Raw genomic sequence first — 26,538 nt, 5'->3', positions numbered from 1 at the left:
CCCAAAACATACCACACATGAAACCACATAAGTCATGCATACAAACATATAAGGATGCCATAAAAAACCTTCCACGGTCTTACTCTGGTGTCATGGGAACCCCCATATGGTCTTAACGAACTGTCATGGGAACCCCCACATGGTCTTAGCCTGGAATGCCATGGGCTCCCCCCATGGTCTGATATCTAATTGCCTCGGGCACCCCTGGGGTCTTCCATGCAAGTATCACAGAGACAACTAGCATACCACATATCACAAAGACAACTAACATATCACATAACACATAATGGGCCGACATTGGTGCCTTCGACCCATGGATATGGTGAGGAGACTCACCTCGATTGCTGAAGCTCACTGAAAGAAACCCCTAGCTGCTGCCCTGACGGTTTCCCGAACTATCAATACCAACAATACTCCCAACATGCATTTGAGCTCCAATCCATAACCATAACTCCATACTAAGGGTAAAAGGACCATTTTACCCCTACCTAGCCTTGTCCAAATTTACGACCCAACTACAAAATGAAAGGCCCAAGGGCCCACAAATCAACCATTGACCTAATTTTCCAAATTGGGCCCAAACCTCTTACATGGCCTTGCCTTAAGGCCCAACTATTCTTTTTAGTCCAAAACCTGAACTCTGATGGCCCAATATAACTCAACTCTCAAACCCAAAACCAAAGGATCAATAAAGGCCCACTAATGGCCCAATTTTCCAAATTGGGCCCAATACCATATGGGCCTTACCCTAAACCCCTACTTCCCTTAATTACAATTCAGATTACCATAATTACCCATTGGGACAAACTTGCTCAAAGTCATAAGTCAAAATTCAAAGTCAACGGTCCAAGTTGACCCAACTCGCCGAGTTGTCCCTCAACTCGTCGAGATTCTCCTCTCATTACACGGATCGGGAAAATTCCCATCAACTCGTCGAGTTCACGAATGAACTCACCGAGTTGACCATATTTTCAACCTCTTATTGCATTAAGTTGTTTCCAATGAAACCAAGGGCCCCCAATCTCAAATCTCTTCCAAAATGATGCCTAGAAGGGTAAAGTTTCCAAGTTTACCCTTAAGGACCATCTATAAAGAGCCAAAATCAAACCCTAGGCTCATTAGAGTGAGTCTTAACCCATTAAGCTCTTAAACTCTCACAACAAAGCCCCAAAACACATATCTGAAGTCCAAAGGTTAGAAACTTACGTAAAGTTTCCAACTTTACGTCATTGCAAGCTAGAAATGTTCTCTAGAGCTTAATAGAGACTTAGTGAGGGACTCATTGCATGAATGGGACATAGAAACTAATAAAGTTTGCAACTTTAAGCCAAGAGAGATCATGAAGGGGTTAGATCTAACTTATCAACCCCTGGAATCCTCATCTTCTTGGACAACTCAACCAAAACCCCAAAATCATGCTTAAACTTCAAATAAGGATATCTAGATGAATACATGACAAATCGACGACTTTATACCTCAAAAATGTTGCCTTTGAAGAAGAGTTTCTGGATCTAAGGTCCTTCCTCCAAGCTAGATGTTTCCCACTTCCAATCTCCTTTCAAGAATCACCAAAAACAATTCTCTAAGCTCACCACACACAAGCTTGCAAGATGAAAAACGAATCTAGGGTTTTCTGGACAGGGAGGCTGGTAAGGAGGCCAGCCAAAAGAGTTAAGGTCTTTAAATAAGGTGATAAGCCCTAAAATTAGATTTTTCTTCACAGCCGCCAACTCGTCGAGTTGAATCATTAAAACCCGCGGGCAGAAAATTCTCGACACGACGAGTTGAGCTCCCCAACTAGTCGAGTTCCCATAAAAACTCCAATATTTTGAGAAATGAATAATATCTAACCCAAGCATTACAAATCTACCCCACTTGAATCAGACTTCGTCCTCGAAGTCGCTCCTTACAAACACCCATCTCAAAACTAACAACCTGAGAAACACAAACGAAAATTTTGCGTACAGAACAACTTTCTCGAAACAACCGAAACCCAAACAAAACTTCCATCCTGAAGGCACTAATCTAATCTTCATCCCTTGCAAACCACTTCTATCTTTCTAAGACCCACAACCTACAATGACCTGACTACTCGACAAACCGACCACGCTGAAACAACCCATATCAACTCTTCCATGAATAACAACCAATCCTAACACTTCCAATTTTGATCTTACAAAGGCCCATCCAGATCTACTGAAACCATCCCCAAAATAGTTCTTCAAGCCCGGCGAAGAACGGATTCTCAATCTTTGAATAAAACCCAATACTATCTCGCCTAAATTTCGAAACCTACAGTCTCAATGTTCTGACTCCTCGTCAGATCTCTCACACCGAACCGATACCATGCCAACCTCATAGAGATTCGAACCAGCAACCGATTTATAGGTAATAAGGTTACTGACCATATACAACTACAGAACACTTATACTCAACAGAAGGCTCAGATAATCCTTCGAGTAGAAGATTCATCCCTGCAACGGTTAGACTAAGACGAGAGTTGCGCAACAGGGTCAAATCAATTACTCCGAGATTATTTAATACCGCTGTGAGTGACTTAACATTTCCCAAACGCCTAGATACTCCACCCACACACAAAAAACCAAATCACTAACATTGCCCGAAGCACTGATACTGCCCGAAACACTGATACCGCTTTCCAAATCCACCGAGACCTCCCTGGTCCCAACTTGTCTGCCAATTTTCTAAAATATCGGGTTCCTGCCCGGTTGTTGAGCCAAATACTTCCGCATAGTCGCCCCTCATGACTTCCGAAAGAAAATCCCGACTCGAAGTCTTAATCAAATCCAATCTGACACTTCGCTTATAACCCGAGATTCACGAAGCTGCACTTGCACTACACTCAAAACCTTCTGATTCTGGACATCCCATCACTAGACCGAGATAAAAATAACATTCCCAAACCATCCCTGAGACTACCAATCTCGCACCTGATCCATCCGCCAGGTTCCCAAAAAACCAAATAACAAGGCTACCAAACCTAAACCCTACTACGTCGCATACTGATCATCCACATGGTCCTGCAACTCAAGATCCAAACCCTTGACCCGAAGGTCTCTAATAGTTCTTTCCCGAATTCCCATAACCATCCGGGCTCTCCCACGGACTCCGAAGATCCTCAATCCTAAAACAGAGAATAATTTCCCAACAACCCTGGCCGGCGTGCCCGCGACACGAACTGATTCCCCCTTTCATGCTCGTGACCATCAAATAAATAGTCTACTTCAAACTAATGAATGCTACCATCCCATTGCATCCTTAAAATACTTCCATCCAACCATGCTTTCCACCCCTTAAACTTTATAAATCTCCGATCTATTTCCTTCAAAAGCGTGAACCGACCATACCGTACGCTGAACAATACTAGCGTTCCATTGCTAGCTAAACATAATGATTACCCAGCTCAGGAACTCCTGAAGAGTACTCTATGAAATATTAATCGATCGGATAATCCAAATCACCTCCCATGATACCCTTTTTCTGACGAAATCCGAGAGCAATGCCACCATCTTACTACTGCCTAGGAACCGGCGAATGCTACGGCTACCCCGCAGCCCTACAACACTCTCGCCCCAACTGATCACTAGTGAATGCTATGGCTCCCCCGTAGTCTTACAACACTTTCACCACACCACGACTGCCCAAAACCTTACCGCCGATCTATCAGACCGGACTTTCCCAAAGTCGAGCACGCACTCGACCGGACACTAAAACTGAACTCAAATCATGATTGGAACCCCAACCTTGTTCCTCAAAGCCTGCCATCAAGCACCAATCGGACACGAGTCAAATTTTGGGAAGTCTCCCAAACTCCCAACTCACACAATCCTTCAAACCAAACAGCCACTTGGGCCGCCTTCCTCCCCGACGGAAATGCGAATCTCATCCTAATTTCATAACCGCTCCTGCTCCTGAATACCCAAACAATCCTCCCCCACTTTAATTCGATTAAGTTCTCATGGCACACGAGAATTAAAGGATCCCCAATCCTTCTTACCCTCTAACGATCTGTTGACAACCAGTGCTAACTAATACTAGTGTTCCATCACTAACCAACCCAAAAGACTGCACAATCCCTGAAGATCCGCTGATCACTTCCCGAATCCCACAATACAAATGATCTAAATACTTAAGATGATACAATACCCAAAATTGCAACCGTTAGAACTGTTTCCCAACCCAAAACCTCAGCAATGGATCACTTCTCGAGTCGTCCCTAATAGCCAATCAACACGACTGGAATTACCACAAAACCCGGACGATATTGGAGAATTAACCCGCTGAATCCACTCCATAAACTCTTCACACAATGCCTCTGAACCGATCCCTACTGCTACCCAGAATACGATCGAACACTTAGATCCTGCCGAATGAGAGATGACCCTTCAATAACCCACTAATGATTCACGGTGTGCAAAAGGCATACAACCATTCTTGAAAATATAACCCAACAATATCATGGAGTTAAACCAAATATAACGCTTACCCGTACCAACAAATCATTCCAAGCAACATAATTACCGATAACAATCGAAGAGAAAGCAAAAGATAACATACCCGCAAAATCACCTGCTGGAGCACGAGTCTCCCCCGCCTGACACTGAAATGACCGAATCCTCTCTGTTGGGGCTCCTGCCCTACCCTCACGACGATCAGAGATCCACAAGATGGCCGGAGCAGGTACACCCTCTACTCTTCCCCTACACCTCGGACAAACGACTCTCTTGTGGACCACTTGGTCACAGAGAAAACATATCGGGTTTGCTCCCTGGGGAAAATCCCTGCTGACATGATCAATCCTGCCACACTTGTAGCAACCCATACCCCTGGAACGACAAACTCCATCGTGCAGTTCCCACATGTGCTGCACTGAACACGGCCCCGCAGGCCACTCCTTCGTTGATCCGAAGTCTTGAGTCTCTTCCCGGGACCCCCTCATGCCTGCACCTGATCTAGTCCCCTTTTCCCCAAGTGCTCCAAATCGATATCCCGCTCACAAAAGGATAGAGTTCGGGCTCCAACGATAGCCAGGATCTCAACGCTGATCGCGCCCAAGCGCTCATCCAAGATCTCCAAAATACTACGAGTAACCTCCGACGAGATGAACTCCCGCAACTGCTCGCTAATCAGCTCAATACCTGCTCCCGAGTCGGGAACAAAACCAGAACCAGAACCAGCTCCCTGAGTGCTCATCACCAAACTGAAATACAACATACCAATGATCAGAATACACCCAAAGATCCTCCTCCCACAACTTCTTAGATTCTCAAGGACTCTCTTGATTCGAGTATGGATCTTGTGCTTTCAGTAGTACGGGCCCAATACTACCTTCCACACCTATCCATACTTTCCTCAAGAGTCATCCCGAATCCTCTATGCCACCTTCTCATACCGATGCACCCAAAGCTCACTAAATAGCGCAATAAAACTCGTTGAAGCACTTCCTAGGATCTCCTAGGTTCCCGACCTCACACCGCCATCAGCTGCTGGAGAACTCCCATAATGCTAGTCACCCACCTCATGAATACATTCATATTCACATAATGGCTAACTCCCATTACCCAAGAGTTCCACAAAGCACAAAGCAATCAACATTCGTGCAGTAACACTCCATTCCATAAACGATCATCGGACATTCAACCCACATACCACAACTTATACTATGATTTCCACTCTCACTGCTGGCTGCCTTATGCATGCAAATTATACACATAACATGATCTAATAGACTGTCAAATAATAGGCTCTACCCTAGGACCACAACTAGACAAGGAACAAGAAATAAGGCCAAAACAATTATTCTAGGGCTATAAGATCCTAACCGTATATAATTTTTAAAACATACACTTGTTGGGTTTTGAGCATTCTAACACATCTATGGTGTACATGCAACCCTAAATACCTTGGATCTATGTTTTCTCTATTATACATGCAAATATCAATTTTCTAAGGTATTGTTCTAACTAGCATAATATAAAGTACATGTAATATAAAATCTAGTAGAATTACATACCTCTTTGTTGGTGCTTGATTTCTTCAAGCTTTAAGAGCTTAGCCCCAATAGTGTGGAAGCCTCAAATGGAATCACAAATCACCAAAACACCTTGGAAGAACTTGAGAGAATATGTATGCACACTAAAATCGGCCCACTCTTATTTTCACACACTTGTGCCAATTTTGTGAGCCAAGGACCCCTTTATATATTATGGAGGATTAGGGTTACATCCATGTAAACCCTAATACCCATGACCTTTCATTTACATAGGATCCATGGGTTAAAAGCTCCATGGACCATCCATGAAAGCTTAGCCCAACCTAAATGAACTTGGCCCATTCCATATATATAAGAGTCCATATTTAATTAGTTCTTTTTGATCACTTAATTAATTCTAAATTAATTCTTGATCAATACTAATTAAATAATATGATTCCATATTAATATATTAGAACTTATAATATATTAATATAAATCATAAATATACTATTCTCAAAAGACTATCCATATAAATTGTGTTGGTGAAGTGCAACCCAAATGGACCATGCCGGGTCGAGTCAAGTAAATACCAAATATAGTTATGGACCTAGACATTAATCCAACAACACTTAGCAGTTACTGATACCAATAGATATTTCCGTTATAGCATAGCATCCAATACTCCCAAGACGACAAAGCATCACACATCTCAAGCCAATTTATCACTGACTAATCAGCTATGGCATGCAAGTCTACCAGCTCATACAATAAACATACAAAGACATCATTCCTAGCATTTTATCATGCAAAAACTGAGCAGATCCTTAGCCCTAACTAGCATGCGATTCACCGATTCATAAATCAAACATAACAGATAACATGTATGAGTATTTCAGGAAACTTACTTGAGCTCGGCTGATTGCATGCACCACACCCTTATCTTATTTTAGAAAACTCTTTTCAAAAAATACTTTTCTTTTTGAAAACTTTACCAATCCTCAGTTTGAGCTCAGACACACCCGAGAGTATGTCCGAATCCCTCAAACCAAGGCTCTGATACCAACTTGTAACGACCCACAAATCAAAGGTAAAAATTTCATTTTCATTATAGTCCAACACGGATTTCGTTTAATCCAAACATTCTCAAAACATTACTAATTAAAAACATTTATCAGAGCTCATCTCAAAATCACATGTTGCAGAAAACATGGGTGTGTACGCTGCGATCAAGCCAGACCCTTCCTTTCCAAACCGATGATACCTGAAACCATAAACAAACTGTAAGCACGAAGCTTGGTGAGTTCCCCAAAACATACCACACATGAAACCACATAATTCCACATAAGTCATGCATACAAACATATAAGGATGCCATAGGAACCCTCCACGGTCTTACTCGGATGCTATAGGAACCCCCACATGGTCTTAACGAACTGCCATGGGAACCCCCACATGGTCTTAGACTGGAATGCCATGGGCTCCCCCCATGGTCTGACATCCAATTGCCTCGGGCACCCCCCGGGGTCTTCCATGCAAGTATTGTTGGATTAGATGTCTAAGCCCATAACTATTATTGGTATATACTTGACCCGAGAGTAGCATGGTCCATTTGGGTTGCATATCATCAGGAAAATTTGTTAGGATGGACTTTTGAGAGAAGGTTATTTATGGTTTATTAATATATTATAAGTTATAATATATTAATATGAAATCATATGTTTTAATTAGTATCGATCAAGAATTAATTTGGAATTAATTTAGTGATCAAAAGAGAATAATTAATTCTCTGGGGACTAATTATGATAATTAGTTATATTTATATGTGTTGGGCTTATGATCCATGTTGGACCAAGTTTATGTATGGATACATAAAGAGTTGGGCCACATGAACCATGGATCATAAAACCCATGGGTATGGATTATGGGTTATACCCATGACCCTTGGAATCCTACATATAAATAGGTTACTCCATAGCCAAAATCACCACTTCTTTTCTTAGAGAAATATGGAGGTGTTTTGGTGCATGGAATTCTCTCTCAAGAGCCACATTTGTCCTAGGTGTGTTGTGATTCCATTTGAGGCATTTCATACTATTGGTGCTAAGCTCTTAAGGCTAAATACATCAAGACTTCAAGCCACATAAAAGGTATGTTTCCCTAACTAGTATATTATATGGTTTGTGTCAAATGCATGCTAGTTATAGGTTTAATGTCTTGGAAACCATTTGCATGTATAATAGAGAAAACATAGATCCAAGGTATTTAGAGTTGTATGTGCACCATAGGATGTTGTAGTATACAAAAACCCAACAGTGGTATCACAGCCATGGGTTGTTTTCTATTATATTTGATGCAAATGTATTTTTTTTTCAAGTTGAAGGAAAAAAAAAAGAAAAAAAAACATGAAGTTTGTCAAATTTTATGATAATTACTTGATTTTATGAAAAACTAATTATTTATAAAATTTGAGTCACTTTACTACAAGAGTTGAATTAGGTCAATTTATTAAAAGATAGAATGATATGATTATTTTATTTGTTTTAAAAGTTTGATCTAAATGGTTTTAAGGAGTTACAAATTTTGTCATAAAATTTTGGAACTTAAAAGTTTTTTTTTAAAGTTATGATCTTAAGAGTTTTGAAACTTCCATAAGTTATAGATGTGTAATGTCTCATTTATTAACTCTTTAGGTTATGAATTCTAAGAGTCTTCAAAGGATAATTGTCAAAGTTTCAAGATTTGTATTAGTTTATATGATTATCTAATTTCTTGAAAATTGTTGATGTGAATTATCTTTACTTATGAGTTTAATCTAGATCATAGAAAAATTATTTGATTATTGTGTTAATTGGAATATTTGATCTTAATGGTTTTTATGAACTCCATAACTTGTCCTCAAGTTATGGAAAGTGAAGAGTTTTTCTTTTTAAAGTGTCATTAAGTCTCATAGGTTATGAAAATAGAAGAGTCACTATTTTTAATGTCATCATTAAATGATTTAATGTCTTCCATAACTTGTCCTCAAGTTATGGAACTTGAATTTTTTTTTTCATTAAACCTTAATTAAACTCATAAGTTATGAAAAATCCAAGAGTTTTGAAAGGTTTCAAAACGTGTCCTCAAGTTTTGGAATTTGTAAAGTTACCCCCCATGTATACTTTAATTCCAAACTAGACCTTAGAATTTTAAAAGTTTAAAATTCAACCCTTATACTATTATTATAATTTTAATTATATAGATATGTATAAGATAAAGTCGTCTTACCATTAGTAGGCCTCATTCACGAAGCCGGTCTATAAGGGGGGTATAAGGTTACTGCCTATAAAATGACAGTTTAATGGGTGTCCACTCTCACTCACCGCATCCTTGACCGGTGGAGGGTCGTTAGCCGAACAGGTAGGACAAGGACTATAATTCTCCCTTCATTATAAGTATAATGATAAATACTAAGTAACTAAACACTTATAAATTCTCAATCTTAGTTACTTAAGAAAATGTGAATAAGGTGCTAATCCATGAAATTACACTTCGCACTTTGTTTAAGCTGTTAGTGGAGCGTGTGTGGTTAACCGGCACACTAACCTAGACTTAACAAGGTAGGAAAAGGGTAACTTAATGTTTATCATAGTATCGTTGGAGCGTGTGTGGTTAACCGACACATCGATTGAGGGGTAAATATTAAGGGTACCAAGTATATTTGCATGGTTACTTCACACCTTGTTTTGTGATCCTCGGCGTCCCAGTCACAAAACCTGAAGGGCGCACTCGAGATTGAAACATGCCATTGAAAAGTTCAATGAATCTCAAAAGAATCTAGGAGTTTCAAAACCAATTAAAACCTAATAATACATTTCGTTTATCTTGGTGGAAATTGGTGAATCGTCATTCACCTACCTTCAAATATTTTATAGCTTGGATTACGACATCCCTCTTCTAAGTTATAAAATAGTTTGTTGGGTCCTAGCCTTAATATATCATATTGGGTGTTATATTAAGGACTTAAATCAACTTTACGTGAATTTCTCCCATTGTTGATGTCTGGTTAGACAACAATGATCTTCCCAAACCAAGCTTTCCTAATGAATATGACTTCCCGAGTTTGGCTCATGGAAGTCATACTTCTCTTCCTCCGCCTCCTCCAATTATTCTCCCTAACCCACAAGTTCAAGGTCACTCAAGCCCTAATGGCAAGCAAGGTCTATGTGTGATCACATCTTAGAGATGAAGTCACATATTGACAAGCCGGGAGAGTTGGGTGTCAAAGTATTGAGAAAGTTGGATGTTCAATCACTTTCTAAGTCATATAGTGAGTTCCTTTGGGACTACTATGAAACAGACTATGATATGAACCTTAATGATCATATCTATTTGCTTGGTGCTGCTGAATCAGCAATGATTTGGAACGATAGTAAAGCAAATTTGATTAGAATATCAACTTCCCAAAAGCTTTATGGACAGTGACAATGGTGACACTGGAAATCCAGAAAAAGCATTCTCTTCCCAATGGAAAGGGATTGGCCATAGTCAACCCGGTTGACTAAATGGTAAAGAGAAAGGCTAAGTCTGAGATAGTCCCATTACCAAAGGGTCCATATGTTTATTTTGCCAAAGGAAGGGGCGTTGATTGCAAAGCTGCCAAATTTACCTAAGGATGTTAAAGTCAATAAGTTTGACTCTACATCAGGTAGAGCCCATTATCTAACTCTGTTAAGTTCTATTCTGAGATCCTCATTACATGATGTGACTGGGTCACATGTTGATGTTTTAAGAATCAAAGAATAGAGAGAAATCTTAAAGGAAGTATATGTTGATTCTGATCGCGAAGGTGGATTTCGATCGCATCAGAATTTTGAGCAGTTGCTTAAGAAGTTATGATATATTGCTAAGGAATAGACAACAACAATTTTCCATGTGGATTGTAAGGATAAGTTTTTCCGCAAAGTTTTAAAATAAAAGAAAATTGTTTAATTTTATTTATTTGAAGTATCCTTACAATGACATTTGTGGAAAATTGTTGCTTATATGATTCCACTGACAGCAATATTGGAAAATGGATTTGATTCTTCCATTTGTGGTAGTGTCTAAATTTACCAAATCAGGAAAGTTCCTCATCACCCAAGTTTCAATTGGACCGAAACTTGGAATCATGCAAGTTGAATAGTATGATGAATGAGAACTTTCAAGCATTGGAAAATCAAGACTAATTACTTGTTCACATGGATGTGTGAGTCAAGTGAAGGACTAAAGGGATCGAGTACACATTCTTGTGCACTGGTCATGTCCACCACAAAGCTCGTTAAGACTATTTGATTTACTAAAGTTTAGTAAATATGGTTATACTTACAAGTTTAAGTATAATTCTGAAACATTGGAAAAGTCTCAATGTATGGCAGAACGAATGGGAAGAATCAAATTAGGCAGAAAGATAAAAGTTTCTCAAATCTGAAAAGATGGGAGAGTACTTTAGTATCATGTTTGTGATCATCTTAATGATTTAGAAATCATATCACAATTAGTCCTCTAAAGGTCATCTTAGTGCATTCTTATGACTAAGAAGAGGAGTCATGAATTGTTGAAATGGTTAGATCAGGAAGATGAGTCATACTTCGTTCCAAAACAATTCTTAGAGTCATACTCCAAGATTGTAACTTGAGTGACATATCTTAAAGAGAGGTTTAAAACACTTGTCAAATGTAAGATTAAAAGTGTCCTACTCTTGTACATTTGAAATTGGTAAGTTGTGATGTTTTGGATAAAACAAAGACCAACTAAGGCCAATTGTGTGAAGTGTTTGTCTTGATAAAGAATCCGCACTATCTCTTGAATATTTGGCAAGATAGTCTTATATGTCAAGAGGATATTGGGAGTCTTAAAGATCCTAAAAAGAATTTCAAGAACTAATCAAGAATAAAACCTGAGGTTCTTCACTAGCACACGACTTGAGGTTTATAACCTATCGTGTTGACATATTCTGTGCCCATTCCAGTTAAAGTTGGCTTTGCATAGGAGTTCTTAAAGTTCTCAATTGGTTGCATAACAACTTGGAAGCAATGGCATGCCCTGTACTGCCAGGTGGCAAAAAGTTAAGATTGCATAAGTTCAGTCCATATGAGTTTGGATTTGTCATTATCCTTGTCTTGTGACTATGGTTTTGACGATTCACATGGATAAGAACACATACACCATAAAATCTAAGGGTCATAAGGTTTCTCTCCGATTCATGAAAATGATGGTGAGGAAACACTTCCACCAAGTAGATTTGAAGCAGATGGCAAAAGGTCTAAACAATTGAGACTATGATTACGGCATCCCTTTTCATAGTTCTGAAATTGTTTAGACACACATGCATGCTATCTAAGGAAAGGTGTATGATTTTGATAAAGTTTTATCAAAGCATATCGTATCAGAAATCTGAACTTTGGTAAGAAAGTCAATAAAGTATTGATTTCTAGAAGTCCAGCTGATTTCTGAGTAAATGTCAAAGCTAGTGAGAGCATAAGTTTTATGCTAATAATCATCATGTTAGTGGGAGCATGATAATTATTGTTAGTGTTGCAAGTTAGCAATGTTAATTATAGAAAACAAAAGTTTCAATTTGTGAGGCTGCAGGGATTGAAAAAGTTGTTTTGCTATAATTAAGGGAGAGGATATACTTCATTTAAGTTCTAAAGGCTTAGATTGAGACCTTAATCATCTTTAGTCAAGAATATATATATGAATTTCATGTTGGATTGGTTCAACTTAAGGAAATTCTATATATTGCGTTCTCAAAATTCGATTATGATTACGGCATCCCTCTTCATAGTCAAATTTTGAAAACATGGCAAATAAAAATATTGTAGCAAAAGACTGGTCTAGAATCATGTCTTTATGTGAGACATCATGAATCGTGTACCATTTGCTTTGGGTACAGGATCGATTGCATGTGCTATAATATTTGTCATTTCTAAATTTTTCCAAATGCCCAGAGGCATTAAGAAGGGAAAATGTCTAGAATTGGATATGACTAAAATGATTAAGCAATTGTCGAGGACAATCTGAGGTTTACCAAAGATTGGTTGCTCAGGGACAGTTGGAAGTATAGTGCTAATTTTGGAAGGACCATATTGACATATTCTGAAAAGAGGCATCTCTGATTCAAAAGTGATAGTCAAAATGAGAATATGGAGTTGTCTCCATAGGTGGAAGTTATCTGTGTAAGATTAGAAAACTTAATGCAAGAAGCATGTCCAAAGCAATGTACTTTGAATATGAGACTTAGTTTCCATGGAGTTGATCTCCATTGGAATACCTTATAATGACTGTTGACAAGTCTTTGTGACTTTGTACATATTCATTACAGGAGGGTCAATGCATATAAGTTTAAAATCTAAACAGATTTCGATAAATGATAGGAATTTGAAATTCTCACATTTTTCGATAAGGATTTGAGAGTGTGAAATTAGAATCATTGAAATTATGTTCAATTGGTTTATTTCACAAAGTAAGGATCATAGACAAACATAGAGTGCATACTTGGTGTATGGCAAAGCTATTGTTTAAGAAAAACATAGTGTACATGCTTGGAGCATGGGACAACTAGTGTTTTTAATTCAAGTATAAAGTTGATAAAACCGAAATAATGAATAATGAGTAATCAGTATGGTGATAAATAAAAGTGTTTATTTATATTCATAGGGTTTGATACCATATTTGATTCATTTATTCTTGTGTTTCACTTTGCATGTTTTGACTTCCAGAATAACTAAGTCGCTCTTCCTGAATGATTAAGTTATTCAAACCATCCACAGTCGGTCATATGTTGGAAGTAGATATGAATCAAGACTGTCATGGGTTGGTTTGTAGAGGTCCAAGTTGGTGGACAAAGTGGTGCTACAACACTCATGAGTGCTCATAAGTTCTGAGTATTGGATTCAACCCGCGCTCATTTGAATCACTTCATGGATTTTATCACGAGTGATCATGAGACGATAATATCTTATATTCTTCAAACCTAGAGATATGAGTTGTTACTATGAGTTGGTTATACATTGATTGCACGAAAACGCATTTGGTAACTCGATATTATAAAACGTGCCTTTGTGTATGATTCAACAAGTAGTAGAACAAGCCATATGAGTCGAATTTTATCCATTCCTTTTACCTTCGGGATAAAAGTGATATCTGTGGGCCCCTCGATGATTTAGCGATGGCACATGTGAGTGCTTGGCCAAGCCAGGACTGATTTGATTTGTTCAATCAGTCAGTCATCATAAATCGAAAATCGGGAAACAACAAATGGACAGAGATAATGATTATAATCCATGTCTCAGTCCATATGATATCTAGAATGGAGGAATATATGATCCCTTATCTAATGGACGCGTCATTGATTTGTTCAGAGTTCGACAGTGGCTTTAAGAGCTACGATTGCTAGTCGGGTTATGAAGTCGTACTTGCAATAATAGTTTTAGACTTATCCAAGTGGGAGACTGTTGGATTAGATGTCTAAGCCCATAACTATTATTGGTATATACTTGACCCGAGAGTAGCATGGTCCATTTGGGTTGCATATCATCAGGACAATTTGTTAGGATGGACTTTTGAGAGAAAGTTATTTATGGTTTATTAATATATTATAAGTTATAATATATTAATATGAAATCATATGTTTTAATTAGTATCGATCAAGAATTAATTTGGAATTAATTTAGTGATCAAAAGAGACTAATTAAATCTATGGGGACTAATTATGATAATTAGTTATATTTATATGTGTTGGGCTTATGATCCATGTTGGACCAAGTTTATGTATGGATACATAAAGAGTTGGGCCACATGAACCATGGATCATAAAACCCATGGGTATGGATTATGGGTTATACCCATGACCCTTGGAATCCTACATATAAATAGGTTACTCCATAGCCAAAATAACCACTTCTTTTCTTAGAGAAATATGGAGGTGTTTTGGTGCATGGAATTCTCTCTCAAGAGCCACCTTTGTCCTAGGTGTGTTGTGATTCCATTTGAGGCATTTCATACTATTGGTGCTAAGCTCTTAAGGCCAAATACATCAAGACTTCAAGCCACAGAAAATGTATGTTTCCCTAACTAGTATATTATATGGTTTATGTCAAATGCATGCTAGTTATAGGTTTAATGCCTTGGAAACCATTTGCATGTATAATAGAGAAAACATAGATCCAAGGTATTTAGGGTTGTATGTGCACCATAGGATGTTGTAGTATACTAAAACCCAACAAGTATCACGGAGACAACTAGCATATCACATATCATAAAGAAAAATAACATATCACATAACACATAATGGGCCGGCATTGGTGCCTTTGACCCGTGGATATGGTGAGGAGACTCACCTCAATTGCTGAAGCTCACTGAAAGAAATCCCTAGCTGCTGCCCTGACGGCTTCCCGAACTATCAATACCAACAATACTCCCAATTAGCATTTGAGCTCCAATCCATAACCATAACTCCATACTTAGGGTAAAAGGACCATTTTACCCCTACCTAGCCTTGTCCAAATTTACGACCCAACTACAAAATGAAAGGTCCAAGGGTCCATAAATCAATCGTTGGCCCAATTTTCCAAATTGGGCCCAAACCCCTTACATGGCCTTGCCTTAAGGCCCAACTATTCTTTTTAGTCCAAAACCTGAACTCTGATGGCCCAATATAACTCAACTCTCAAACCCAAAACCAATGGATCCATAAAGGCCCACTAATGGCCCAATTTTCCAAATTGGGCCCAATCCCATATGGGCCTTACCCTAAGCCCATACTTCCCTTAATTACAATTCAGATTACCACTATTACCCCTTGGGACAAACTTGCTCAAAGTCATAAGTCAAAAGTCAAAGTCAACGGTCCAAGTTGACCCAACTCGCCGAGTTGTCCCTCAACTCGTCGAGTTTCTCCTCTCATTACACAGATCGGGAAAATTCCCATCAACTCGTCGAGTTCACCAATGAACTCGCAGAGTTGACCAAAATTCAACCTCTTATTGCATTAAGCTGTTTCCAACAAAACCAAGGGTCCCCCAATCTCAAATCTCTTCCAAAATGATGCCTAGAACCATCTATCAAGAGCCAAACTCAAACCCTAGGCTCATTATAGTGAGTCTTAACCCATTAAGCTCTTAAACTCTCACAACAAAGCCCCAAAACACAGATCTGAAGTCCAAAGGTTAGAAACTCACGTAAAGTTTCCAACTTTACGTCCACGCAAGCTAGAAATGCTCTCTAGAGCTTAATAGAGACTTAGTGAAGGACTCATTGCATGAATGGGACATAGAAACTAATAAAGTTTGCAACTTTAAGCCAAGAGAGATCATGAAGGGGTCAGATCTAACTTATCAACCCTTGTAATCCTCATCTTCTTGGACAACTCAACCAAAACCCCAAAATCATGCTTAAACTTCAAATAAGGAGATCTAGATGAATACATGACAAGTTGACGATTTTATACCTCAAAAATGCTGCCTTTGAAGAAGATTTTATGGATCTAAGGTCCTTCCTCCAAGCTAGATGCTTCCCACTTCCAAGCTCCTTTCAAGAATCACCAAAAACAATTCTCTAAGCTTACCACACACAAGCTTGCAATATGAAACACGAATCTTGGGTTTTTTGGACAGGGAGGTTGGTAAAGAGGCCAACAAAAAAGAGTTAAGGTCTTTAAATAGGGTGACAAGCCCTAAAATTAGGGTTTCCTTCACAGCCGCCAACTCGTCGATTTGGGACCCCCAACTCGTCGATTTGAATCATTAAAACCCGCGAACACAAAATTCTCGACACGACGAGTTGAGCTACCCAACTCGTTGAGTTCCCACAAAAACTCCAATATTTTGAGAAATGAATAATATCTGACCCAAGCGTAACAGAAGTAAATAAAATTCTGGATTAATCTTTTATTTATTAGAAAATACAATATATTTTCATTCTACATATCACAATCATAATGCAACCATGGTTCAATTGTCCTTTACGTGTGAACACCCTTTTGGATTGGCTCTACCACTAATAGCAGCGTATTTATCTTTTTAACCAATAATAGTGTCGTACTCCTCCTTTTTACCAATAATGGCAACATACTTATCTTATTAACGGATGATAGCAACATACTTCTTTTTTAAATGAATAATAACAATGTACTTCTTTCTCTCTCTCTCTCTCTCACACACACACACACAACAATAATAGGTCATTCTTTTATATTTAACCAATAATACGACCTAGGGGAGACCATGGTGCGGTTTCTGACCAAAGCTTAACCGAAAACTGTAGATATCGATTTTTTATTTTCAAAATCGAAAGCACCCTTTACCTATATACCCTTAAACCTCAACCGTAAACACCAAACACAAAGCTACGCCTTAAATCATGAGCGTAAACCATATACATTTGAGGAAACTATTCACCCAAATGAGCGTGTAAACCATGTACCTTCAAGGAAACTATTCGCCTAAAGGAGTGTAAACCATATACCTTCAAAAAATCTATTCACCTAAAGGAGCATAAACCATATATATTCAAGGAAAACTATTTGCCTAAAGTAGATGTAAATGGGTAAATACATTATAGATATACATACCTTCAATGAAACCATTCTCCAAATGACAGTTTCTACTAGCATGACTCTTATTAATAATTGTTTAGATTTTTTTTTGAAATGGAAAATCTAACCAACTCCTAAACTACACCTTAAGCCCACCTATATCCACGACGGGACTTGAACCATCAACCTCAAGGAGGGAGGGCAACACCAGATACCGCTAGGCTATAAGCCCTTTGGTAATAATTGTTTATATGTAGTAAATTATTTGCACAAAACAACTAATCGATTCTAGAAACTAATTTTTGAAAAAAAATTATTCACACCCGTCACTTAGCGCGGGTAAACAGCTAATATATATATATATATATATATATATATATATATATATATATATATATATATTTCAAAGTGGTCATTTATACTTAGACTTGTCGAATGAATGTAAAGAACTATATTATAATTGTTTGGTATAATAGTTGTTTTGTTCTATCTAAGATATTGTTCTTTATTTGGTTGATCTCACATTGGTTGAAATCTAGTTTTAATCAAAACGTAGCCATTATGCTGCCCGATTTTTGTTAGAAAACTTTTGTGGTTTTACACTTAAGTTAATTTAACTTGACAACTAAAGTTTTGAACACACACATTTATAGAATTGTAAAACCTGAGATTTCTATGTGAGTTTAATATTCATCAACTAAGAACACAAACTTAGTAAATACCTATGTCATAACAATTAATCTTCGAGAGCGAAGAATGTTGTGTATAAATCTATATAGGTTGACACCTCTGCCTGTGGTTGCTAGCTACAACCTTCGTTTGATGAGTTGAAACGGGCGATAACTTCTTATTCTTTTCCCTATTTACGACGTTGATTAGACTTACAACACAACCCTTTTGAAGTGCTTCACAGAGGCTGATTCAAGTCACAAGCTTAGTTATAAACTCGATATAGCTCCAGAGTTCACTATAAAAAGTAATTGTATAAGATTGAAATAGGATTTATTCGTTGCAAAATACTAGTACAAGTTGAAATATGACTGTATGTAGTATGAAGTTATATACTTAGATAATCGACTAAGTGTCAATGTATTATTTAAGTTAAATAAACACTTAATAATACATAACACAAAATTATGTTGATGTTAAACTTATGTATCGTAAGTTAATCAATATCCATACTTGTACGAGATTACAAGTACAATTACACCTAATTCAGGTCAACACTTGTCATTATTATTTTATACTTTGAGTTATAAAAGTAAAGTTTTTATATAATACAATAGCAATTCATTTTTATATAAAAATTCACTTTTAACAATATACACAGAGTCAAAACCTGTGGAACTCACCAACAATTTTTGTTGACGTATTTTAATACACATGTATTCTCATGAACTTAGAAACTGGAAGTTCATGGCATGCATTTCATTGAAATATATTTCCTTTCTTTCATGTTGGCCTATATTCTTAGGCCTTTATGTTATTTTGAGTTACGTTTTGCTGAACTTGTTTATGTATTATCGTGTTTTTGTGGATCCTAATGATGTAACTTTTGAACCCAGATTAATGGAAGTGTGTAATAATGTTTAAGGTTTTTTACTATTCACTATGTGTATGTTAACTATGATCTAACGTTGACGTCATCGCAACCCCGACGTTTCTGCCGCCGTCCGGGGTGTGACAAGAAGTGATTTGGAATGCTTGATCCGAAATAGGTATTTTTGATGGGTTTTTACTAAAACGTCATATTTTTGGGATTACTTTCGATAGCTCGGGTTGATTATTCAATTTGGAGCTTTTTCTATATTGTTACATATCATAGAGCCTATAATTGCTTAATGACAACGAAAGATTGAAGTTTTTGGATTTCGTCATCATTGCTTCTTATTATGATGTTACGGATGGACTTCTTATTTGTTGGTTGCTTTTCGAGATTTTAGAGTCCCGTCATCCATTTGAACTTTGAGGGGGAGAATGTTGGATGCAAAGTTCTTCATGGAGGATGTCAAAGGGAAGACTTGGAAGACCATTTTAACATGTGGGTTTTATGCCTTTGAGAGAGAGAGAGAGAGAGAGAGTTGTACTTGCACCTCTATATATAGTGAATGCCATATCATTTGTAGAATGTGTTTGAGAGATGTAGTCATAAAGAATAGTGATTGGAGTTATTTATGTAGACTAGACCTAGATCCCCTTTTGTAACTCATCACAATGATCGAATATATCTCTTAACCACCCACACCATTGTGTTCTTCATTTTCGCATGTCAAATTCGGGTTTTCATGTCGCAACACATATCCAACCATTTCAGTGAAATAATAGTTCTAAACATCTATAAAATGTATTATAACAAGAATATCTTAATGGATTAAAAGATTACTCACAAAAATCAACATATTAACCCACTTTTTCACTTAAAAGCTCCTTAGAAAAGGTTTATGGATTTTGTTTTCAAAGCAAACCCATTAAGTGCTTAATACTAAATAAATTGGCTAAAAAACACAACAACATTCAACCACCATGAAGTGGTGGTGACATGGTGGTGCAATGGTGATCATAGGAAGCATAAGACACTCACACCAAAGCTTAAATCCATAAAAGAAGAAGAATACATTTATGGAACACTTAGCCAAGGACCTTGAAGCAATCTTGACCTTATCACCAACCAATAGTACCATGCGGATGGTGTGGTGATTGTGACAATCACTACTACCGGCGGTGATGGTGGTGTGAAGTGGTTGAAGTAGCAAAATAAGAAAGAAATGGCAAAGGAAGAAGATGTACCCACTTATTGAGCTTCTAAGCAACAAGACAACAACAACCCACCCTTCCCTTTCATTCTCATTCTCTCTATTTCTCCTATGATGGTCCGGTGGCGGCTGAACTCCGACAAGAAGAGGTACAAGTCGATGTTGGTTTTAAGAAGAAAATGAAAGAAAGGAGGCATACCACTTCCAAGCCTTATAGGAAACTAACAATACCCTTATTTTCTTCCCCTGTCGTTCTCCGACGGCTTGTGGCGGTTCTCAGGCGACTCCGACGGTAGCAGCTCCGGGCGGTGGAAGTGTGCATTTGCTTGAAAGAGTACTTGAATGGTATGTAACAAATAAAAAATGTTCACCACTTGTAGGTTAAATTACTAGAGTTTGAACAAGAAATATACAAACAATGAATGATTAATAAACGACTACCATAAATAATCAAATCAACAACGCCACTGACGACGATGCCTATTTGCGATTACAAATGTTATGTTTCATGTTTTTATGTTTGAACTAGTTTATAACCCGTGAGAACCACGATTATAAAATTAATTAAATTGTCATATTAAAAAATCAAAATTATTAATAAATTATTTTAAAGAAATTATTACTTAAGAGATATTTTTTTTAGTTATATAAAATTATAATCGTTGATTTAAATAAATACGTGAAGTTATATCACTTTATAATCTGTATTAATTTTATTTTATTTTTTAATCTAATGTTATTAATTCAATATAATTAGAGTGAAAAAATTTAAAATTTAAAATGAAAAATCAATTATTAATTTAATGTATTTAGAGTGGAGAATTTAAAATTGATAATTAATAGGTTGACAAGTGGCATTAGGTGACATATAATATTAATAAGAAGTTCTAATAGTATGACACTTATCAATAGAAAAATAAACCTATTCATTTATTAGGATAGGGAGATATGTAAATACTTGTTTCATATCAAAGAGCTTTTAGCCTAACGGTATCGGGTGTTGCCCTCCCTCTTAGAGGTTGAAGGTTCAACTCCGGTCGTGAACATATGTGGATTAAGGAGTAGTTTTGGAGTAGATTAGATTACCGTTTAAAAAAAACATACTTGTTTCATGTTATATGCATTTTACAAAATCAAAAATTTTATAAAAATTTGAACTTTTATGTTTATGTCTTTTTGTTTTTTTTTTTTTCAAAAGCGATTTTGCCAAATCCGGTCCGGTACGAATAAAATGTAGGAAGATATTTAATTTCTCTTTTTTGGGGAGAAATTAAAAATTCTGCTACATTTTATTCCTACTATCTTCCTACCCACATTAAATGGTGACAAATAGACTAAAATATTATCAATTTCATTAAATGTGTCATTAAATCTGACACATGTCAACATCTGATATGGTAGGAAGATAAGTATGAATGAAATCTAAGAAGATATTTAATTTCTCTTTTTTGGGGAGAAATAAAAAATTCTCATACATTTTATTCCTACTATTTTTCTATCCACATGAAATGGTGATAGATGGACTAAAATATTATCAATTTCATTAAATTTATCATCAAATCTGACACATTTCAACATCTAATACGGTAGGCAGGAGGATAAGTAAAAATAAAATGTAAGAAATTTTTTTTTTTGGATTTGAACACGTGTAAATCAATCAATCCACTTCTTTCTTAAAACGGTTTTGACCATATTAACTTAAATTGAACCGGCTTTCGAAAAAAAAAAACGACTGGTAGCCCATTAGGCCCAATAATCATCAATTAAAATTTAGGCTCGCAGATTCAAAATTAGGCTCGGGTTCTGCTTCGATTTCTAGCACCTGCTCTCTTCTACAGTACATCTAGTTGATTGTATATACTGTGTATGAGAGAGAGAGAGAGACCGTGTGAAGTGTAAGTGTGTGTGAGGGGGGGACTTGAAGCCTGAAGGTTGATGTTACGGATTAGGGTTTTCAGTGTTCAAGATCATGGAAGGTGGCTTCGTCTTTGAGGGTATGTGCTAGCTCATTTGGTCTATTTATTCATCAATCTGACTATTTTCATTTGTAAAGAAAAAGATTTTATGCCCTTGCAAAATCGAACATTTGATTTTTACGAAATGCGATCTCAAACCCCATGTTTCCATTTGGGATTCCAGGGTTTTCTTCGTAAAATTCAACGGCCAATACTGATTTCCAATGCGAACTAGGGTTTCATTTTGTTGAATCTACTTGAACTATTAGTCCTTCCTTTTAAACTCGCCAACATTCCTCAATTTTCAAAAATTTCAAGATATTTACACAAATTTACAGATATAAAATTACTAAAACTTTTCTTGCGTTTTCCCATTATTTAGGGACACATTTAAGATAACGCCAGCTCTAATAGCTACATCGAATTCCAGGTTTTTGTTTAAAATTTAGACTTCGGTTGCTTGTCTGAACTAGTTACATAAATTTCCATAAGTAGTGAAAAGATCAATATTGCTCGTATTAGATGACAAAGGCTAAGATATTACATAGTCTCCCCCAAAAGATGCACAGGTTTAGAGTTAGTGCTATTCTGAAGTTCTAGTTTTTTGTGTACCCCTTCTACCTTGATACTTTTCTTAAATGTTAAAATATTTACAGATTAGAAGGCTTAATATTCTGCTCATTTTATTGTAAACCTTCATGACAAACTAGATAAGCGTAAACTAGAGAAAATGGCAAAAGATTCTACTGGAGCTTCAGGGAGGAAAATGCTTGCTGACATAAGCAACATTCAACAGAAACATAACACTTTGACACAAGATAAAAAGTCTCTTCCAAATTCAGCTATTGTGAAAGAAAAATTTATAGAACAGCTCCAAAAGGTACTCACTTTTCCTATTCTGGGACTTCTCAAACATGAAAGATGAATGTCACCTTGGTTTTGTGGTTTCTCTCATGTTTAAATGATGCTTACATGATTCTATGTTAATATAATCCAGGAAAATGCAGCACTCAAGAAACACTTAGCAGAAAAAAGGTATCCTTCATTCCTTATATTAGTGACTTTATAAAAGGGTAAAATTCACTCTTATCCATGGTTATGTGGCATTGTTGTGGCTTGACCATGAAGCCTCATTTATGGTTGTAGAAAATTACCAAACTAACCTTTACTGACTCTAACATGGATACACAACATTCCTTAATATTGTTGCAGTAGAATTATTGATCTCAGTGGAACTGAATTACACAAACTGAGGGTTACTTTACAAAAGATGCAACAACAGAATTTACAGCTTGCTCAGTCAAATAGTCAACTGCTAGCGGTTTGTTTGACTGTTTCCTTGACATTAATCTTTTCAATTTTCCATTATTTTCAATTTAGTAACATATTTCATCAACTTTTGCAGGAAGTAAATTCTGGGAAAGATAGGGTAAGTAAATCTCATTCTTCATACAGTTATATGGTAAATAGTTTCTTTATGATTAATTGATGATATTGAAATTTGAAAACCCTTTTTTGTTTCTGTTTTGTTTTTTAGCTAAAAGACATGCAACATCAACTTGGATGCAAAAATGGTGTTCTTATAGCAAAACAAATGGAGTTAGAGGTTAGTTTTATGATCTTTCTTCATTAGCAAACATAACATGCTTAGTGTCAACAACCTAATGCTGCTTTTTTTTTTTTTTTATCTCAGGGAAAAAGGAAAACCAAAACATGTCAAACAAATGATGTTAAGGTTAGTTTTTAATTCTCATGAGTAACTTTATAAAGGCCTCATGGATTAAAATTACTTAAATATTTGTGTATTCACTTGTAGAAGGTGAAAGTATCTGAGAATGAGGAGAAAGGTGTCTGTTTAGATAAAGATGAGCATTGTAATACAAAAAGAAGGCAGAAATCCAAAAGTGAGTTTAATTTATGTTGTTTTTATTAATTTATATCAATTGGAATCTGAAAATTAAGTTATTCTTGTTCATATGTGATTTTAGGTTTAGGTCCTTCTGTTAGAAATGGACAAGATAAGGGTGTGGGTGACAATGGAAGGTTTGTGGAAATATGTTCTTTTTTGATTTTTGAATACTCTTTTTTGTTTATTACATGATCAATTATCAAATTCTTTTTATTTATTTGTTTATTACCTCAACCACTTCTATTTCTTCTTAATACAAACTTAATTTAACTTCTATTAATCAATTAAAAATATAGAATTTGAAAGTAGAATGCTATATTTGGGTAGATTTCTCAAAATACAATGCCTTAATAAGATAAAAAGTGAATGTACAATGCTATAAATAGTAATAGAAAGAAAGAAAAATAGGTCATTTAAATACAAGGGTTACATAATTGTACTTTGAAAAATCTACCCAAATAGGTCATTTAAATACAAGGGTTAATTTCAATAAAGACCTTATATTTTGTGTTTTTTTCAGATTAAACGTCAATTTTTTTTTCCTGAAAAGACCTTGTATTTTTTCATTTTCTCCAAAAAAATTGTAAAATGTGAGGGTTTTTTCAGGAAAAACTAAAAAAGTTGGGGGTTTATTTGGAAGCATTTAGAAAGTTGAGGGTTTTTTTCGGAAAAAAATACAAAGTTGAGGGCTTTTTCCGAAAAAATGAAAAAATACAAAGTCTTTTTCAGCCAAAGGTTTAATCCGGAAAAAATACAAAGTATAAGGTCTTTTTTTGAAATTAACCCTAAATACAGAACAAAGAGTAAATTACACGAATGGTCCTTATGGTTTGGGGTAATTTGCATGATTAATCCCGAACTTATTTTTTTAACTCGGAAGGTCCCTACTGTTTGTTTTTGTTGCGCATTTGGTCCTTGTCTTGCCTAAAAAGACAATTTTGCCCTTGATTTTTTAATTTATTTAAATAAAGTGGGGTAGGGGGTGTATTTATTTAAATAAATTAAAAATTCAAGGGCAAAATAGTATTTTTAGGTAAGACAAGGACCAAGTGTGCAACAAAAACAAACTGTAGGGACCTTCCGAGTTAAAAAAATAAGTTAGGGACCAAACGTGCAAATTACCCCAAACCATAGGGACCATTCATGTAATTTACTCCAAAACAAAACTGGCTGCTATAAGAAAGTTTATTTGTAAAATTCCAAAAGTAGAATGCTATATATGGTTAAATTTCTCAATCTTAAGTAGGAGGCAATCTGCAAGGTTTATTAAGAGAGAAGAAGAGAAAGCAACAGAAGACTTATTTGATACAGACAATATGGATCTTAAAGAGGAGGAAGACAGAATGCAAGAGGATAATCATAATAATGATTCAAATTGTGTGATTTTGATTAAAAAAGAAGAGGAAAGTAGAAGAAGAAGATGTTCTATTAGTTCAAGGCCTTCACGTGAAGCAGTTAAAAAGATTCAGTCTTACAAGGAAATGAGCATTAATGTTAAAATGCGTAGGACTGAATGACTGAATACATTCAGATGTATGTTCATGTTGTTATATCTACACTCTTTTGCTTATTAAGTGCATTTCTAGATTTTTTTGAGGATTGAAATCTGTAGAATGATACATGATTAGCTTTGATTTGTGTTCGTCTAAAGTTGTTTTTTTTTTTTTTTTTTTGGTTTGAATCTGGTTTAGTGGTTGTAAAAAGCAATTAAAATAGCAATTGAATACATGGTCTAATTGAAGTCAAAATCTTCATGTGCACAAATTGGAACTTTCATTCGATTAGACAAAAGTCAGATTGGTTTGATACCATATTTTTCACGTTGATAAATTCACGTTGATTGGTGATTTTAATCAAATTGATAAATTCACGTTGTTGATTTGAAATGGGACAATATTTAAGATGTTTTTCTATGGGTTGGAACAATATTTTTCTATCTTTAACAAAAAAAACGTGAATTATGTTTCTTGGCTATTTGGGATTTATCATTTAAGGAGTCGAAATGCCTCCTCCAAATCTCTTATGGATAATAATTTGAACAAGTGGTTAATATATTTATGGTTTTCAAAACTGCAGTGGACTGAGTGATTCGAAAAAAATTGGTTTTTTAGTGTTTATTCAAGAAAAAAAAAAGTTAAATATGAAGTCTAAATATTTAGAATTTAAATAATTTAAATGAATACAAATGTAATAATTGGGCTTTAATTTAGAATTTTTGAAATTAGAAAGAAAATTGTATTAATGAAATTTGCTATACATTTATTACAATTATTATATTTAAATAGTATGTGAAATTTAATAAAATAAAAAGATAACCATAAAATGACATGTGGAAAAAATATAATTTAAAATAACCATAAAATAATATATGA

The 26,538-nt window shown here is 36.0% G+C and overlaps 1 protein-coding gene across 4 annotated transcripts; it reads left to right on the top strand.

Moving 5' to 3' along the window:
• Positions 1–22,107: 22,107 nt before the first annotated feature.
• LOC145140979 (SHUGOSHIN 2-like) lies at positions 22,108–25,816 on the top strand. Of its 4 annotated transcripts, XM_079074348.1 has the most exons (11): positions 22,108–22,296; positions 22,640–22,687; positions 22,968–23,137; positions 23,255–23,292; positions 23,470–23,578; positions 23,663–23,686; positions 23,795–23,863; positions 23,951–23,992; positions 24,074–24,161; positions 24,246–24,300; positions 25,410–25,816. In XM_079074348.1, the coding sequence occupies exons 3-11, from the start codon at positions 22,988–22,990 to the stop codon at positions 25,681–25,683; spliced, it is 849 nt and encodes a 282-aa protein (XP_078930474.1). In that variant the 5' UTR covers positions 22,108–22,296; positions 22,640–22,687; positions 22,968–22,987; the 3' UTR covers positions 25,684–25,816. The 4 variants fall into 4 exon arrangements, with proteins under 4 accessions (XP_078930474.1, XP_078930473.1, XP_078930472.1 ...); XM_079074347.1 differs by lacking the exon at positions 22,640–22,687 and having other exon boundaries at positions 24,077–24,161; XM_079074346.1 differs by lacking the exon at positions 22,640–22,687 and having other exon boundaries at positions 25,413–25,816.
• Positions 25,817–26,538: the final 722 nt, after the last annotated feature.

The sequence above is a fragment of the Lactuca virosa genome, chromosome 9 (assembly GCF_052849685.1).
Source record: "Lactuca virosa cultivar CGN04683 chromosome 9, Lactuca_virosa_CGN04683_v6, whole genome shotgun sequence".
Classification (NCBI taxonomy): Eukaryota; Viridiplantae; Streptophyta; class Magnoliopsida; order Asterales; family Asteraceae; genus Lactuca; species Lactuca virosa.
Note: the sequence above shows the minus strand (reverse complement) of the source record. Positions and strands in the feature narration are given on the sequence as shown.

What these genes read in the sequence shown, in the direction of transcription:
- LOC145140979 (XM_079074345.1), top strand. Translation starts at nt 22,272, where the DNA reads ATGGAAGGTGGCTTCGTCTTTGAGG. An exon ending in AGGTGGCTTCGTCTTTGAGG is followed by an intron (nt 22,297 to 22,967) that starts GTATGTGCTAGC and finishes ATGACAAACTAG; the next exon opens with ATAAGCGTAAACTAGAGAAA. An exon ending in CAAATAGTCAACTGCTAGCG is followed by an intron (nt 23,579 to 23,662) that starts GTTTGTTTGACT and finishes CAACTTTTGCAG; the next exon opens with GAAGTAAATTCTGGGAAAGA.